This window comes from Centruroides vittatus, unplaced genomic scaffold (genome assembly GCF_030686945.1).
Source record: "Centruroides vittatus isolate TY-2023 unplaced genomic scaffold, ASM3068694v2 contig_1317, whole genome shotgun sequence".
NCBI lineage: Eukaryota > Metazoa > Arthropoda > Arachnida > Scorpiones > Buthidae > Centruroides > Centruroides vittatus.
In genome coordinates this window covers 256300-275880 of record NW_027120840.1, presented here as the reverse complement: position 1 = coordinate 275880, position 19581 = coordinate 256300, and the positions used below count along the sequence as shown (strand labels likewise).

Here is a 19581-nt window from a genome sequence, read left to right as displayed (position 1 = left end):
ATAATAGAAATGAGTAAAAATATGAATAATACATTCTAATATTAAATTTATTATTAATATTAAAAGTCACGTAAAATTAAATTTTATGCAATTTATTTCATGTATGTTTTTATTACTTTCAGTTGTTCTTTGGACAAAACACAGTTTTGAAGAAAATATTTTCCAAGTTTATAGAGAAAATTGATTGATGGATAAACTGTTTTATTTATATCAGTTCCCTTGGTTTGAAAACGAGCAAAAGGTCTACTGCAAGGATACAGAAAGAATATTCATGGAGACATAAATGCACTTGAAGAATGTTTTACAGAAACTGTTTACTTTAAAATATCATCTCTGATTAGCTGTTGTTGATTATATTAGTAGCATAATATATTTATACGCGAACATTATTATCTTTAAAACTAACTTTTGTGTGTGTTGATACAGAAATGTTCTCTTAAATATAAAAATTATTATTGATTTACTTATTGGTTTTAATTAGGAAAGTTTTTATTATATCCATAAAATATTATTTACAAATATTTTTTTAATTGCAGAGGAAAGAAACCAAAAGAAATTTTCTTGTAAATACTGTAAGAAGAATTTTAAAACTAAACAAAATTTGAAAACTCATAAAAGAATCCATACTGGAGAAAATGTTTACACTTGTGATGAGTGTAAACAGAAGTTTCTGTATAAATCAAGCTTAATAAGACATGTTCGAATACACACTGGAGAAAAGCCTTACAGTTGTGACGAGTGTAAACAGAAATTTCGTCGAAAGTCAAGCTTAATAACACACTTTCGAACACACATTGGAGAAAAGCCTTACAGTTGTGACCAGTGTGAACAGAGCTTTACAACTAAACATATTTTGCAAACTCATAAAAGAATCCATACAGGAGAAAAGCCTTACAGTTGTAACGTGTGTAAACAGAAGTTTACGCAAAAAGTAAGCGTAATTAAACACCTTTGGATCCACAATAGACCAAAGTAACATTGAATGTTAATTATGTCCAGCGAAATTCATTCAAAATTATGATCCAAAACTACTTTAGAATATTAACACTTAAAAATTTTGAAGGAATATCAGTTTTAATTTCTATTGATGTAAGCAAAAGTGGTTTCAAATTAAAATTGTTTTATTAAGTTGAAAAAATTTCAATCAAGAGACATCGCAATGTTCATATTCAAATGTAATTATCTTCGAATATTATAATTATATTAGGAAAAAGTAAAACTTTTGTCGATCTCGATATTTTATAGCACGTAATTTCAAAACAAAATTAATATTTTCGAATTTGCTGAAATTTTGAAATTTTAATTATCTGTTTGAACATACAAAACAGAGTTTATTTAGAAATTTGTTCAAAAGATTTGGTTACTATTGAATCTTATAATCATAACTTCATATCAATATTCCAATAATTTATGTATAATTAAAATATTCTTATGTAAAAGTTTTTTGAATAAAAAGTGGTTTTATCGATACTTGCGTGTATTAATTATAGTTATAGTTAATTTACTCGATCAGTAATTAGGACAGTGCATATTCTGCTGTAATTCATAATACGGGAAATCCTCGTATATTCGAACTTCACGTGCACGTCTAAAATTTGCCTCATTGTTTGACAGATAAACACGGTCGTGTTTTACTAATTTTTTGTTTATAACACACTTTTTACATCTGATACGAAAACATTTTGTGCAAAAAGTCAATTTAAATTTTTTGAGTTGCAATTTAAAAACATTTTAGACCTATAAATTCCCACTGTTGTCTGGTCTTCCTTCTTCTCGAAAACAGTGGCAGATACTATAGATACGCGTCAAGACCAGATATGAAAAGCTTAGTGGCAATAACACTCGATAATCGAATTTCCAATTTGTACAGTAAGCCACGTGATTTCAATTTAAAAATATTCTCCAGAACGGAGTTAGATTGACGATCCACGTGACTCGATTGTTTTCTGGAAAAATATTATGCACAGGAGCAAGACACTACTAAAATTGAGAACATGCAACCCGTCATTATGACGTCACAATAAGTTTTGCTCGTTTTTATTAATATACTAGCTGACCCGGTCACGCGTTGTTGTGGCTCAAAATGTATATATTATAAATGTGTTACACTTTTCCCGTGAAGGGAATTTCAAAAAATCCCTTTCTAGTGTATATTCTGTTGACGTCACCTATTAAAACGCAATTAAAAACGCAAAAAACCGCATGTAAAATAGTATAAATAGAAGCCCAGTTCTTTACGGTAAGCCTTAATCCTGTCCATCTCCCCCCGTAGGGAGAATTTCGACATGTATATTATATAAAAACACGTGCATATTCGAATGCAACGTTGTGTCAAAATTTCAAAGGAATCGGTAGGAACAAACAAACGTTGTATTTTATTTATATAGGTAGGTAGAAAATGATCTGCTTAGGTCCATTCTCACAGAAAAGCATAATGCCTCACAGAAAAGCAAACTTAGGTCGTCTGAAGTTAGCGCCAACTGTTGGACATAAAATATATAAATATATTTTTGAAAGGGGGGAAATGGTGATCTTCACATATGCCACAAACCTTCGCGGGAATGTATTAAACAACTTCCCAAAGTTTCATGGCAATCGGATAAATGGTGTGGTAATGCATAAAGAACAAACACACACAGACATACATTCGTTTTTATATATATAGATTAGCAGATGAACCCGGCGTTGCTAAGGCAAAAATTACGGATATTAGATTATAGCCGATCTTATCTGTTTTCATCGAATGCAAGAATTAGATCCCCCTGTTTCATGAGTGACGAGAATTTTTAGATGGATCTAAAAATATGTTCGATTTCCTGCAAAAACTCGCATTTAAAATAGTACGGGAGCCAATCTTATTACTAAAATTACTTTTGTATTTTTTTATACATTATAAAGTGGCAGCAAGCTTTAATTTTAGGGTACGGATGAGTTTTATAAAGAAAATTGTAAATGCTAATAACGGGTAAAATCCTGATTAAAGTTTGACCCTACTGGAGAGACGATACAAGACTCCTTTTTATCTTTCCATTTGGTCGACCTTTAACTATCGAAATTGAATAGCATGAATGCCAGAATCCACAAACCTTAAAAATTTCAGAGATTTTCTACAGAAAGTATTAAGCATCAAAACGAGTGAACAAAATAGTTTCTCTTACTAAAGCTTGCGCGTTTATCGTTGTTTATCTTATTATCAACGTCGAGAAACTCGTTATACGTTAAATAAAATGGAATTTAATACTCCTGTTTAAACTTTATTAAAGCAAGCAACACACAAAGGACGACAACAGAAGTGACAAAAATATTTAAGTCCGGGTTGTGTTTACCTATGTAGCTCAAAAAGAGGTTTTTTTAATATTGATGTCAGCAATATTAACATATATTGTTCAATCAAAGGCGGTATGCGTATCATATTTAATAAAAATACGAGATATATATACTGTATATTTATTTTTTCGGCTATAAATGTCTCATTTTAAAAAACATAAACAATATCTGAGTTAAAAACGAGAAAAATTCATACATTAAAAGAATTTCGAATGATTACAGCTGATTCTGCCCATGCTCCAGCCGAACTTACGCCTAGACGAGAACAAAGTGCTCGAAATGGCAGAAATATTTATTAAAGCAGTATAGTAGCATTAGAGCGATTGGCAGCGCAAGGACCGGTATGGAGCTGGTGGAACTGAGTTGAGTGCCATCTGTAAGCAGGCAAAGAAAACTGCTTCGGAAAAACACGTGCATCTTTGGGTTGGATTCGTATCGAAATGCGGTGCTTGTTTCCTTCGTGTGTTAATGAACCACAGTTCTTTGTTACACAAAACATCAAAAAAATAACTGTTGTGTGGTCAATTGTAGCGTTACCTATATTGCTATCTAAACCTAATAACTAAATAAGAGTAAAGAAATATAAAGATGCGAGATCTGGTCCTGTTATAAAACCTTAGTTGGCTCTATTTTAAATTTAGTTCTCTAATATAAAGTTTGGTAATTTCATTTTTATTTTTTATATTTCGTTTGTCTGACAGACATTATTAATTGGCATACGACACGATATTTGAATTTAAGAGATCTGTAAGAAGGGAGTAAGAATTATTTTGAGGAAATGAAGGTAAAAGTTTTCCCTGTTAATGCAATACTATCAGCTACTGCTGTGGTTCTTATTGGAGCTCCTTTAGGCCCTGCATACTGTATATGATTAGTTACAAATTTCATTATTTACTTTGCGATGGATATGTAGTTAACTTCTTATTCTACACCACCCTTTAAATTGCACAAAATTTAGAGTATAATAAATATCAGATTATTAATATTAATTCGTTATTTTTATTGTTAAACCTGTATGTATATATATATATGTATTACTTGTGATTAGTATAATTTGTATACTCTATCTGCTTGGTATTAATATGTATGTCTGAATATTATACCTGGTTAGTTATATATCTGTATATTATGTATGCCTGTCTACATATATATACTTATATTAAACCTGCGTAAACCTGAAATTTGTTTGTGAATATTTAATAAACAGCTAAATTTGCTCAAATTTTTGGGAACAAAGTTTTATTTTCGTGAAATTCTTTCTCATACACTAAATTCAGTGGTTAAGAGAAATTCAATAAATAATGACAGATACCGGTAGATTACAGTATATCTACTAGTTTCATTCTAACAAAAATATGCAAGATATTAAAATTTACTTGTTGCTGTCACTGGTAAATAATGTAAAAAGTTCTTTGAATTTAATGAATCATCCAACGCCTGATGCTGAAAATGTTTATTTAACAAACATTAACGCTTTCAACCCAATATGATGGGCATTTAATGTTAAAATACGTGCGAATTTCTGTCGCATCTGAAGATGGCCCATCATATTGGGTTGAAAATGTTAATGTTTGTTAAATAAACATTTCTCAGCTTCGGGTGTTGGATGATTCATTAAATATTTTAAAGAGTTGGGTATAATAGTTAGTTCTTTAAGTTACTTTCTTTCGGAGTTTCGGTAAATATTGTGTCAAAACCGCACTGCCTTCTAAGAATCATTACTCGTTCGCTCAGAAAAGAAGAAGCATGTGCCGCCTTTGTAGCCCCGATTCTGTTTTTCCAGTTCGCCGCTAGAGGCGCCTCAATCTAGTTTAGCCGTTTCTTCCATTAGCTCTATATCTATTTACATTGATATTATCTTTGTTTTGCTTATCTTTGTTCCGTTGTTACCTTGTCTAACGTCTCATTAGGAAACGGCTCTCTGGGGACCAGGCACAGTGATGAGAAAATTTCCCAGATTGCAAGATATTTATCTGCCAAAGATAAATTCGGCAATCTGAGAGATTTTTTAAAGTTTTTTTTCTATTTACTTTAACTAAACAAAATAACAAGTGTTGAAATTAGCTTGCTCTGGAGTCGACTGTTCAACAAAGAGATAGCCAGACGTTCGACTCTCCGGTTGAAACGAAACTTGACGAGCAAGTAGCCCTAAACACAAATAGTTCCTTGTCCAAGTTAACGGACCCGCTTCTAAAGCGTTCCCGAAAAACGCTGCCTCTGAAAATCGAGTGTTTAGCTTATAAGACTGGAAAGTTGTTACCCCTGTTTTCAGCACTACCATAGCCATGTAATAAGAAGCCAGGCGTTAAAGTTATGAGATGTCCAGTGAAATTTTAGTTTATATTTTTTTTTTACGTGTAACAAAATTATTTTATGATTTTGCCGTATCATCAACATTATTTTTATTTTTTTTAAATTAATTAAAGAAGACAGTCGTTCCGGAAAAAAATTCTAGACGATCACCATTTTTTATTCTTGTTCTAGAACAAACTTCTTAGATGACCAGACCTTCCTTTTTAGGCTACTTAGCCATCTAATGTTAAAACGTTCGTTAAAAACAAAGTTAGTCCAATTAAAATTTTTAAAAATTCTTAAAAATTGGAAATAGATGGCATTAAAAACAGTATGGTAAGTGAAAAAGTATGATAACTTTTTTATTTTTCGTCTCCGGTCCAAAAGTAGGGTACAGTTGAACTCGTCTCGGTCCCCTGAGTTCCAATATATAATCAAAGTCCTGAAATTCCATAGGGGGTAATCTATAGTACACCCCTATATTTCTTATTATTTTTAGATTAAAAAAGACTCAAGAATAATGGAATTTATCTTTTCTAATAAATAAAAGTGAAGAAACATCAGAATGAAGCCAGCTAAAATTACAGTGAAAGAATCTTCACGAGCAAGGTAAAAAAGAAACGAACTCGAAACCCCTTTGTGAGTAAACGCGATTTCCGGTTAAAATGCATCTAGAAAGTTCAAGATAACGGCGTTTTTGGTTGCGACGCTCCCGACGGCTACTGTTAGAAGCGAGACGCGATCACGTGACCCGTTCAGAAAGCTTAGCGCTGGCGACTGTAGAGGGCGTTTTTCGAAATCTGGCAATTTTTGTATGCAAATCGCTTCGTTCGTCGTAGATTTTTTCTTGCAATAAAATTATGCAAATCTTCGTTTCCTTTCGCATGGTCGTGGCGTATGCAAGACGTTTTTTTTCTTTTGGTTCTTTAGAATTTTCCTACTGCTGTTTTTACGGTATGTGCTTCTTTTTTTCCTTTCGTATCGAGGTTTATTCCTGACATTTTGCATTTTGTTTATTTCGTTTTTTCGAAATTTAGAAAGAAAGAAAGAAAAAATGAAGAGAATAATAATAATGTCGACCGAAGTGATATTTTCGGAAGAATTCTGGACTAGGTGTGATTCGCTAATGTTCTTCGAATTGCTTCGAAGCGAATTTAACGATTTGAGGATGGACGAGAGAATTCCGTCCGACGTGAAATTGGCCGCAACACGTCGAGGCCGTTTGTACCGTTTGTTCCCGTGCGTCTAAGTTGGTGTACCGTGCCGACAGGAATTCCGTGGCGATGAGATGCGTCTATTGTAAAAAGAACTCCTCCGCTTTCGAAGGTACTTTTAGGGGTAAGTGCGGACGCATTTCTTGGGGCAGAGTGTTTTCCTTCGTAAGGCTCTTGCTGTGCTTGGAATGCACGCTAAAGAACGCGGCCTTTGCGTGCTCTATCAGTAGTCACACGTCTGTCGATTGGGCAAACTACTTTCGTCTAGTAATAATGATAGCGGTAGAGAATGTTTCGTCGTTTAAAATAGGAGGACCCGGCAGAACCGTGAGAAATCGACGAGACCGTTATAGCCAGACGTAAATACGAAAAGGGTCGCAAACTGAAGGGTACGACATGGGTAGTCGGCGGAGTGTGTCGCGAGGATAACGCATGCTTTGTTTGCAAGGTCAACGACAAAAGCGAGGAGACGTTGAATTGGATAATTTCGAAATTCGTTAAATCTGGAAGCACGGTTTTTACGGATGAGTGGAAAGGTTATAATCACATAGACGACCTGGAAGGTGTAGAAATAGTTCCCAAGACGGTGAATCATTCGAAAAATTTCGTGGACCCTCAATCCGGCGTAGTACACACACAGAAGATAGAAAGGCTATGGGGAGTCTTAGAAAACAGAAAGCATTTGCCCAAACATTATACCGAGGATTTGTCGGATTCTTATCTGAATATGTTCATGTACAAGAAGAAGTTTAAATGGCACCAACTACGGCCCGGAAAACGATTCGAACTGTTTGCGAAACATTTAAGTTACATATATCCGGGATCGGGTAAGATCCCCGTATGGAAGGAACGGTTGTCTGTGCCCGCCGCCCCAGAACCCCGAAAGAAAAAGGAGGAAACGGAAACGAAGGGGAAGAAAAATACAAGTGGGAATGTAAAACGGACGAAGAAAAGAAAAGAATCGTCCCAAGCAGAATCGAAAACCGGTCAACACGTCGTCGTTGCCAAAAAAAAAGGAAAGAAAGTGACAGCCTTCGGAAACGTGAGTAAATTTTTTTTCGAAAACTTAGTAGTAGTAATAGTTTTTACATACAACATACATTTTTTTAGTTAGGTGTCGGCGCTTCTCCGAGATAGTCACGTCAGCGCCGGATCCAATAGATGCGAGGGCCGATTGAATTTTTTTTGCGGGGCCCCTCAAACTTTAAATAACAAAATTAATTAACTGTTAATTTACATATTGAAATATGTTGTTTTATTTTTAATAATAATATACCTAGATATTTATTTTTGTAACATGTATTATTTTTAAATATATAAATTTTGACGTGATGCGGGGCCCCTTCAAGCGCGGGGCCCGATATGCACCAATCGCCTCAAATCCGGCCCTGAGTCACGTGATCGCGTCTCGCTTCCAACAGTCTCCGTCGGGAGCGTCGGTAGTCGCAACCAAAAACGCCGCCATCTTGAAATACCTCGGTGCAAATTAACCCGATTTCCTTATTTTTTACATCCATAATTTTACTCTTTAGCCCTAACAATTAGACAAAGTCATGAAAGGAAAGTTTACTTAAACATTTGTAATGTAAAAATAAACGTTTCATTTCAATAGTCGAAATTCTATAGATTTTATATTCACTTAATTAACAATAAGAATATCGGCCCGTAATTCTCTTAGATATTTATATTTCATTTAGACTTAATCGAATTCATTTATTTTTATGTTTTAGTGTGATTAATCAATTTATATTTACCGTTTTAAAAGCTTTGACAATAAGAAAAGATATGTATTTTTGAAACCGTGTTTTCTTATATGTTGAGCATCAAACACAAGACCGTGTTATTTATTAAACACTTGGCACTTTTCCACTTCTATTAGTTGAGACGAGATTTTATTTCACTCGTTTCGGGCATTTCGCCCCTCTTCCGTCAACTAATAAAACCATATACAACATTTGCAAATAATATAACACACACCGATAGATACCACAAAAATTAATTTAAAACGTACCGTTAATTTTTTGAACTCAAGGCTGCGCGTGCACAGCACAATTTGGACCTCAAAGTTACAGCAACAAATGTACATGTTCTACGTACGGCTAATTAAATTGTGAAATTTCCTTTAAAATATGTAAACAGACAGGTTTATTTTATACATATCGGTATATTAAGCATACTCGGTATCTTACTTTTTAAATTCGAACGCAATAAATCTTTAATCTTCTTTTTTACTAACTTTTTTCTTTTCTTCATTGTTGTTTTATTTTGACATAAAGCAATAAACGTTTGGACCTGGTGTTAACTAAAAGACTCACTTTTCATCTAGCGCTAGCTCGTTATTACGCAGTTGTTTGTTGACCATTTGCATATTCTGCAGGAATATGCAAATGGTCAACAAACAACTGCGTAATAACGAGCTAGCGCTAGATGAAAAGTGAGTCTTTTAGTTAACACCAGGTCCAAACGTTTATTGCTTTATGTCAAGATAAAACAACAATGAAGAAAAGAAAAAAGTTAGTAAAAAAGAAGATTAAAGATTTATTGCGTTCGAATTTAAAAAGTAAGATACCGAGTATGCTTAATATACCGATATGTATAAAATAAACCTGTCTGTTTACATATTTTAAAGGAAATTTCACAATTTAATTAGCCGTACGTAGAACATGTACATTTGTTGCTGTAACTTTGAGGTCCAAATTGTGCTGTGCACGCGCAGCCTTGAGTTCAAAAAATTAACGGTACGTTTTAAATTAATTTTTGTGGTATCTATCGGTGTGTGTTATATTATTTGAAATGTTGTATACTGTTTTATTAGTTGACGGAAGAGGGGCGAAATGCCCGAAACGAGTGAAATAAAATCTCGTCTCAACTAATAGAAGTGAAAAAGTGCCAAGTGTTTAATAAATAACACGGTCTTGTGTTTGATGCTGAATAAGAAAAGAATCAGATGTCGTGTTACCCAACGTAATTCTTGCATAAACGGAGTTTGTTGTCAATTATATTTAAGGCTTATCACACACGGCAATCGAGTAAACAATTATTCACAATTGTAATAAATGTTATAATTAGTAAAGGGTAATAAATTGTTTTGAAATACTCGATTGCTGTGTTTGGTAAGCCCTAAAATAGAAACCGAAAATACGTCGAATAATAATGTAAGGGCAAGAAGCAGAGTTATTAATATTAAATTTATCGACAACATTCAAATCAAACAAATTTATTTCAATAGAAATAAGTTTAAATTAGATTAAGGTTGAAGCTAACGGCTTCGTTAGATCGTTACTTTGTATTGGATAATACAACGTTATGTGGCACGAAGAAAACATTTTTAAAAAGTTTGTAATAGAAGTGACACGATACGGCTATGTTCTTTAAAAGTTTATATTTTAAATTTAATAAAGTAACTTTAAAATACACAATTTGCAAACATATTTAAAACTGCAATGAAGAAAAAAAGATTAACCTCACGAGGTAACTGACGTCACTGCACCGCCAACTATATAACTATGATGCCGAATCGAAATCGATAAAACGTTTAATATTTAGTTAATATTTGCGCAAAATATGTATCAGCTTATAATCAACTCGTGTTTATGAATATAAAAAATAATAAATTCGTTTAGAAAATAATTTATGTATTAATCTATAAGTTTTATTTGTAGAAGTTACCTTTAGCTTAGATTAAGCCTATACTGTAATTTTATATACAATGTATAAGGGATATTATCTGAAAGTCACTTGTTATTAGTGACGTTCTTCTCTTCACTTTGAATCTCGTGTAGTTCTGACCTTCTTAACAGTTTGGGGTCATCGTTAGGCAAGGACCTAAATTTAGACAAGTTCGACAAAGTCGAACATGGGGAAAGAGGGGGTTGAACTTTATTGGATGTTCGTTTTATTTCATTAAATTTTATTCAGTTTATGCATTTTCTATTATTCATACACAGATAAAAGTTTTGCAAGAATTTGAGTTTTGTTGGACGTTCAAAGAAAGAAGGGGTACGAAAACTTGGACAAACTGGAACAAAGAGAAAAAGGAAATAACAAATTGAAAGAAAATGAGAACGTAATTTGTGCGCACACCCTTTTATGAAGTTCAGCCCGGGCCGCATGTACCAAGAGGAACAAGCGGGGCCTGACTATAAAACTTCACTTTAAGCAAACAACTATATAAAAACGGCCCAGTTATGATTGCGAATGAAAGTACTTATTTTTAAATAATAAATCTATGATATAAAAATAAGAGGCTTTGAGAAATTTGTTTGGTGTTCTGAGGTCTCGCATCTAGTATCATTAGCGTAATGGAAAAGATTGATTTCGTGCCGTCAAAAATCTATTCCATAAACCGCATTCGAATACTAAGATTGCTTCACAGATTACGCTCCTTGGGGATTGCGCCTTTAATAACAATTTTAGGCAATTCTACGTAACAATGGTAATGGAACACATCACCTTAATTTTAATTTAAAATTTAGTTACACCAAAAGATTGAATATTTCAATATCTTGTTGACTTTTCATTCCAGCACAGCGTTCAATCTGTTTGGCAGTGATCGTCTATAAATAAGTTTTCTGTGGCAATTTTCTGATCATAGTTGTTCCAACGTGCTTTTCACTTCATTTTTGTTAGTAATTTTAAGTCTCCGAATTTTTCGACTTAATTCATTCTAAAAATATTCGATTACATTTAAGATCAAAGTCTGTCGGTTACTGAATTATTTTTTGGCAAATTTACCGCAGCCACTTTATAAGATTGTGTTTTGGATCATTATCATGAATAAAATGGAAGATATTCAAGTCCATAGTTTTCCAGCGGAAGTTTTTGCATTCTGTTTTGAAATACTGTAGACCCCCTATAACACAATAGATACGTTCCGTGTTATATGAATCCGTGTTGTACGAGTCACTTAAATACATAAGCCAATCACAGTCCGGCACGTGTGCAATTTAGGGGCTACAACTGTTTAAAAGATTTTCTTCCATAAAATTAATCGATTTTAGACTAATTTGACCCAATTTTTCCAACTCACGTATAACTTTTTGTGAATAATCAATATAAACTATAGTATAAACAAAAAATTGTAGAATTACTTACGGAGTGTGCACCGTTTGACAACACCATTGCTTAAGCTTGTTTTCGTCGCGGAGCGGCTCATTGAACGGCGGGCGCGTGTTTCCCGATAAGTTATTTTCCTGCGAAAAATACGTCGAACTTTGGAAACATAATCGATATAAATATAATTTTTATGGCCGTTAATCAATAAATAGACTTTTAGTAGGTCCGCTGCTCATTTAAACTCAACGGTTTGTACAATATTTGCTATTGGTCCAGATTCGACCAATGTTGTCGCGACACGAGTCGGCGATGACGTTTTAACGTGTTATACGAACACGACTGCGTTTTTTTCGCCGTGTTATACGAATCCGTGTTATAGGGGAATCTACTGTATATCCACATTCACCGTACATATTTCATCAGTAACCACACCCTTTCCATCTCCATAGACTACCATTTATACCCAAACAATAACGCTTTCTTCTCCATGTTTAAGGAAAATCTTGTGACAAATTTAACATTTTTGTCTCGTTGGTCGAACTATGACTAGAATAAATTGACAGTTCGATCAACAGAGCCAAAAATGTTAAATTTGCAGTCGACTGAAAATATTACAAGCTTGAACTAGTCATAATGTTTTTTTCTCTGTTTCATATTATAGGTAGTTAGTCAATGTAAACGTCTACAATAGCAATTCCAATTTAGACTTATTTTTGCATTATGTATAGATATTTTACGTATAGACATCAGTTTAAAAGAATTTTTATAAAATTCACGAATTACACTTTATCATAACAAATTATTAGTGTTTTAGTAAATGTGTACATTGTTTATCTGTAAATATCATGTGATTTAAAGATAGAATTTATATATATTTTGAATGATTTAGCCTAAAGAATAGAAATTTAAGTCACTCTACAACATCCTTTGAATATAAATTTGTCTGATATTTAATTAAAATCGTTGTATTTTTCTATTCAGATACTTTTCACCCTGAAAATACAACAAACAAACTAAACAGGAAACGAACGAAATTCAGTCTTGCGGGAATGAAATCCACGATTCACTCTTCAGAATTTGTAATTCACACGTTCCAACGTTGTGAGTTTCTCTTATCGAGGAGTTATTAGGAAAGTATACTTTACATAAGCCTTTAAAAAATACAATAGTTTTTAACGTCTAAATCTAGCATATTATACAATTTTTTATTTAATAATAGAAATCAATAAGAATATGAATAATACATTCTAATATTAAAAGTCACGTATAATTAAATTTTATGCCGTTTTTTATTTCATGAATGTTGTTATTACTTTCAGTTCTTTGGACGAAACACAGTTTAAAAGAAAATATTTTCCAAGTGTATAGAAGAAAGTGTATATTAGTTATATTGCATTACTTACATCAATGCTGTTCATTTAAAAAGAAGCAAAGGATCTGCTGCAAGGATATAAAAAGAATATTCACAAAGACATAAATACACTTTTAAAATGTTTTATAGAAATTGTTTACTTTAATATGTCGTCCCTGATTAGCTGTTGTTAAAAATATTAGTAACATAATATATTTTTATATACGAACATTATTATCTCTGAAATTAATTTTGTGTGTTTTGATACAGAAATCTCTTTAAATAATAATTTTTATATTTAAATTAAATATTATTATTGATTTAATTATTGTTCTTATTTAAGAAAGTTTTTATTATATATCGATAAAATATTTTTTAAAGCAATTTTATTAATTGCAGGACAAAGGAACCAAAAGAAGTTTTTATGTAATCACTGTAAGAAGAATTTCAAAACTAAACAACATTTGAAAACTCATGAAAGAATCCACACTGGAGAAAAGCCTTACAGGTGCGACGAGTGTGAACAGAGCTTTACAACGAAACAAAGTTTGCAAACTCATAAAAGAATCCATACAGGAGAAAAGCCTTATACTTGTGACGAGTGTAAACAGCAGTTTACACAAAAAGCGCACTTAATTAGACACTTTCGGACACACACTGGAGAAAAGCCTTATAGTTGTGACGAGTGTAAACAGAAGTTTACACATAAAACTAGCTTAATAACACACCTTCGGATTCACACTGGAGAAAAGCCTTACAGTTGCGACGAGTGTAAACAGAAGTTTACGCAAAAAACAAGCTTAATAACACACCTCCGAACACACACTGGAGAAAAGGCTTATAGTTGTGACGAGTGTCAACAGAAGTTTACAACTAAACAAAGTTTGCAAATGCATGAAAGAATCCATACAGGAGAAAAGCCTTACAGTTGTGATGAATGTAAACAAAAGTTTGCACGAAAGGCAAATTTAATTCTGCACCTTCGGATCCACACTGGAGAGAAACCTTTCACATGTAACGAGTGTAAACAAAAATTTACACAAAAGGCGCACTTATTTAGACACCTTCGAACCCACACTGGAGAAAAGCCTTACAGTTGCGACGAGTGTAAACAGAAATTTACACAAAAGGGAAGCTTAATTAAACATATTCGGGTCCATCACTAAAGAAAAGCCTTACACTTGTGACTAGTGTAAACAGAAGTTCACAAAAAAGGCAAATTTAAAAACTTTCGGATTCACAACAGACGAAAGTAATATAAATGTTAATTATTTCTAGCGAAATTTTAATAAAAGAGAATTATAATTTATAATTTTCTTATTTTTAGTCAATTTTTAAAAGTAAAAACAAAGAATTAGTAAAACAAAGGAAGAGGAATTTTTCTATATTTTTATTTTAACCATGAAAATGTATTAAATGAAAATATTTTATTAGCAAAAAATACATTTCCTCCAGTTATTTTGTTATAAAAATTATCTGATGTCTACAATCATGCCAAGTTAGGTTGGAAATAATTTAATTGTAAAACTTTTAAATATCATCTAAAATTATATCGATATGTAGATATATTATTATTGGCAAATTTATTTCAAAATTTTAGATTATTAAGTTTAAAACATTATAATTTAGGTCCAGTGTATTTTGTAACTAAACCTGATTGAACATGAAATTGTGTATTAAAAACAACAAATAAAAATTATTTAGTTATATTGACAAATGCTTATTTATAGAAAAAAAGAATAAGTTTAGCTGGGAAACTATTTGCAAAAGTCAATAACTTATTATTACAGGAGACTTATGATAAATCCCAACTAATTATCTCATTTCAATAGATGCTAATACAGTGTAACTTCTATTGTTATGTAATGAGTCCGTATTTACCTATAAGTAATTTTAGATGTTCAAAAGTATTTGAAGTAGACATTTTAAACATTCTAAATATATCTGATGATAACAGTATAGGATATATTTTAAAAGTTAATATAAAATATCTTGAAAATATCCATTATATTTTATTCAATAATCAAAAAAGACCAGAAGCAACTAATGATTTTGATAAATCTTTTTTGTAAAAACATATCAAAATGTGAAAAAAATATTTAAGTTTAAAAGCTGATTAGTGTGATAAATATTTACTTAAACCAATATTAGAAAATTTTCATATTAATAATAATTTTACTATTTTTAAAATGAAAAAGACTAATGTGTGTTTGGATAAACCAATTTACATTAATTTTACAGTTCTAGAATTACATAAATTACATAGAAATATATATAAATAATACTATAGAATATTTTTTAAAAATATGGTAATTTATTATATACAAGAAAAATACCAAAAAAAAAAAACAAACATATTTTTTAAAAATTACAATATATCCAACAGTATTTGAGACAGCCGAGAAGATACTTAAGCCATTTAATATTTCGTTAGCCCCGGCATTCGATAACAATAGAAAAGGTAATTAAAAAACCAGAGATCCAATTATAGAAAATAATAATATAACTCCTGAATAGCGGCCAGTTTTCCATGGAAGGTTCTACTGGATGGCATACTTTCTTAGCAGATCAGCCACATGTTGCGCTGGCTTACTCCGCCAATCTAAACCAATCATTCTCATTTCTCATTTATTATCCTCGATATTAAAGATTGTAGCCATTAACTATCAAGCAATGGCGCATCGCATGAAGAATTAAATCCAATAAAAATAGACGCTGAACATCTCTCTAATAAAGATATAACTCAGGATTGATGACTGACCAGCTCGTTGGATTAAATTATGTATTTTTTATAATTGGTTAGTTTTAGTTAGTGTTTAGTGAATAATTCTCCGAAAATGATGTGATGAGTTTTTAAATTTTAGTCATTGTAGGTACTAAAAGCCAGCAACGAAATGCTTAACTTTTCCGGCAACATTTGGTGACACCGTCTGTTATTTTAATTTAAAATATAAAAAGTTATTTTTAATATTATAAAATGGCAAAAAGCTTGATTTTGAGGGTAGATTTTATAAAGATTTATATATGTTAATAAGGAGTAAAGTCTTCATTAAGTCAGATCCTACTCGAGATATGACACGTTTCCTTTATCTCCTTACTCCGTCGACGTTTAATTACCAAAATTTAATAGCATCAATCATCCTAATACACAAACCTTGCAAATTTCAGAAATTTTTTAGAAAGCATAAAAATTATTAAGCTTCAGAGAGGTGAAGAAAATCGCGCCCCCCTCGTACACACGGATTCACATACTAACATGCATACGTACAGAAAAAAACTTACAATTTTTTTTTATTTTTTGGTATTTTGAAGTCTGCTGAGTCCAAAAATGTATAAATCTGGGAAGAATCGTTTTTTGACTGATCACCATACTTTTCCTGTGTTAAACATAACAGAGCCTAAAAAGTTAAAAAAAAAGAAAATAAAATAAATAATAAGGAATTTATGTATAATTTTTCAATAATTACAACAATTTACAAAACAATATCGTAAGACATAACAATTGTTACGTTTTCACTTGTTTTGACTTCGTACAACATTAAACAATGAATGAAATTAAATTCAAATTAAACTGTAGAGTTCAGATGGAAAGGTAATAATTTCATCCGCGTATTTTATCACTTCCAGTAAATTATTTGAATCGATGGTGATAATACTTACAGACAGTGAATTCTATTATTTCTTTTCCTGTTAGCCTACAATTGAAATAATTTATCAAGTGGTAAATTAAGTTTTTGCATTAGAAACTATAAACTGTTTTACACATTCATATGGGTCGCTCAGACTCACAATTCGAACGATCGCGTTGTGGAAGACGAAGATTGACAATTAAAATGACAACCCCGAAAAATTCCTGTTATGTGTTTGACAGCAGGGATTCGGCCCCGGGTCACACCGAGCCATACTCTAAAATCGTAACCGCAACTAGGGCATTGGCAGTCTTTATTGGGCTGCAATTTCAAAAACTTGTAAACCTATAAATTTCCACTGCCTGTTCGACTGTACGTCCTTAATCTCGAGAGCGGAATTACATAAATGAAAGTCGATACCAGATATGGAAAGCTTACGGGCAGAAGGCCTTGATTAACTACTATATACGTTATAGTTAATCAAGGATAGTTATAACTATATAAATATTTACATAGTTGACCGGCATGACTCGGTTGTTACCAGCAAAAGTGTGATGTATAGTACAAGTTATTATTTTTATGAAGTTATTATTTCAATTCAGTGTTGCAATGTGGTGTTCTTCCTATCACATCAATCAGGTTTATGATATCAAGAAGAATAGAATTGACATTTTTAGTAATGCAAAAGAAGTGTATTTATTATTCCAGTAATAGTTAAAGTAATATCTTTGAGAAATTTTTGTAATAATTGCATCTTATCGGTTATTAATAAGCAAAATATATTCAATATTTACGAAATTTGCAAGCACGGTTGCCGATAACAATATTGGATAAGAATGTTGGAAATTGTTCGACGAGAAATGTATGGAAGTGTTTGAAAAATCAAATTGTAGTAAGTGTAATAAACAAACAATAAACACTCTCGTATCTCGTCTCATATATAAATTGATGTATGAATAGATGTGAATAGATGTGTTTATTACTGAGCCTGTAATAAAAGTATAGAAGCCAACGAATCTGCGAACAATTATGAAACCATATCTACCGAAAATCGGATTTCTAGCAATACTACCGGAATGCTTCCAACGTTATGTTTTACCACTTGTAAAAGGATGAGTATTGACAGACGAAAAAATTCGATAATAAGAGAATCATCGTCATCCACGTCTACATCTAATCTTCGTGATATTATTTGCAGAAGTAGGTAGAGAAGAGAGAGGAAATATCAATACATATTACGAAAACTTGTTTTATTAAATGAATCGAAGTTCTGTGAAAACTGATGAAGATATTCTTGTTACTAGTAATACACGATTTATATGTGTAATATTTTCAAAGGCACGATTGCTTTGTTTCTGAAATTTTTCCTATAAGACATTCCAGAGAAGAAAATATTTCTGTTTTCGTAGATTAGTTTCAAATACACAAAAACCATCTATTAGAACATTTTCATGTGATGGCGAGGGATAGTCAAAATGCTCCTCACCTACATATTTAGGTAAATTTACATTTTATTAATTTAATGCTGGGATTGATAAGTATATTTTTATAAAACACAATATACGAGTGAAGAAGGACAGCCATTATTATTACTCTTTAAAAGAATAGGATAAAACCACAGACGACAACAATGTAAATAAACAGAACAATAAAAATTTTTATTTTGAAGAAATTCTTTAATTTTAATACAGGGAATACATAATGAAATATATTACAGTGGGTGATCGGTTAACGAACGCTTTCGCGAAAGATTTTTATGTTCGGACAACGAACACCTCACGACAAACACAACGTAAAATAATGAATACCGATTGGTCTTCCCTTGTCTTCAGGTGACAATTCGAAACTTTTCGAGCGCGGGAGACGTCTACATCGACGCTCAACCCGGTATATACTGATCGGATAGTATTCCTCCGAACTTTGAAACCCTCTCTTGTAATTCCAGTTTTTTATATTTCTCACAAACAATTCTTTCAAAGTGCTGTATTTGCGAGACTGTCGGGCGAGTACTCGTTAAGTTTTGCATCGGTTTTTATAATAGCAAAGGTAGAGAGTGAGCAGACGATGTCTGATGTTGCTGGGTAGTATGGCTCGAACAGGTCTACAGTAGGCCGTAATTCAGTCTTATTTAAGAAATGTACTGTATAATCGAAAAGACTCAAGCAGCTAAAGGAATCACAAAAATCACATCTGAAATAAAGAATATTGGAGAGCTCATAATAAAGCCTGAACCTAATCTGACGACAGATAAACGCCAAAAACTCTTGAATGAAGATCACCAAGAAACTCTTCGAGAATTGTTTTCTTCTGAAAACGAAGATTAATGCCGATATCTGCTATTAAACATCTTTCGAAAAAGCGGGAGGATATCAGAACAACGGTCTCAGAATGGCATCCAAACAGGTTGAGGTTAATAGGCTTAGGGATCTCTACAATTACAATGCTATTAATTACATCTGAAAAATCCTGAAGAAGAGAGAAAAGCAATCGATATTAGACAGATTCTTAAACTTTACAAACGGAAAAAACATGACTAAAAAAATGCAAGACTGTGTATATTTAAATGTATTTTTATTATTACATATAAATAAACGTAGTAAGAAAGCATACATTTTTTATTTTTTGGAATCTCCAGAACGAGTTAATGCAATGCTATCAGCTACTGCTGCGGTTGTTATTGAAGCTCCTTTAGGCCCTGCATACTGTATTTGAT

At 32.1% G+C, this 19581-nt stretch overlaps 1 protein-coding gene across 1 annotated transcript; it reads left to right on the top strand.

Moving 5' to 3' along the window:
- Positions 1-536: 536 nt before the first annotated feature.
- LOC136990514 (zinc finger protein 665-like) lies at positions 537-14405 on the top strand (the record flags this gene model as incomplete). The annotated part of the gene is made up of 4 exons (XM_067288922.1): positions 537-972; positions 6890-7160; positions 7207-7875; positions 13566-14405. Coding segments are annotated over 4 exons (2216 nt in total), but the record flags the coding sequence as incomplete, so codon positions are not given.
- Positions 14406-19581: the final 5176 nt, after the last annotated feature.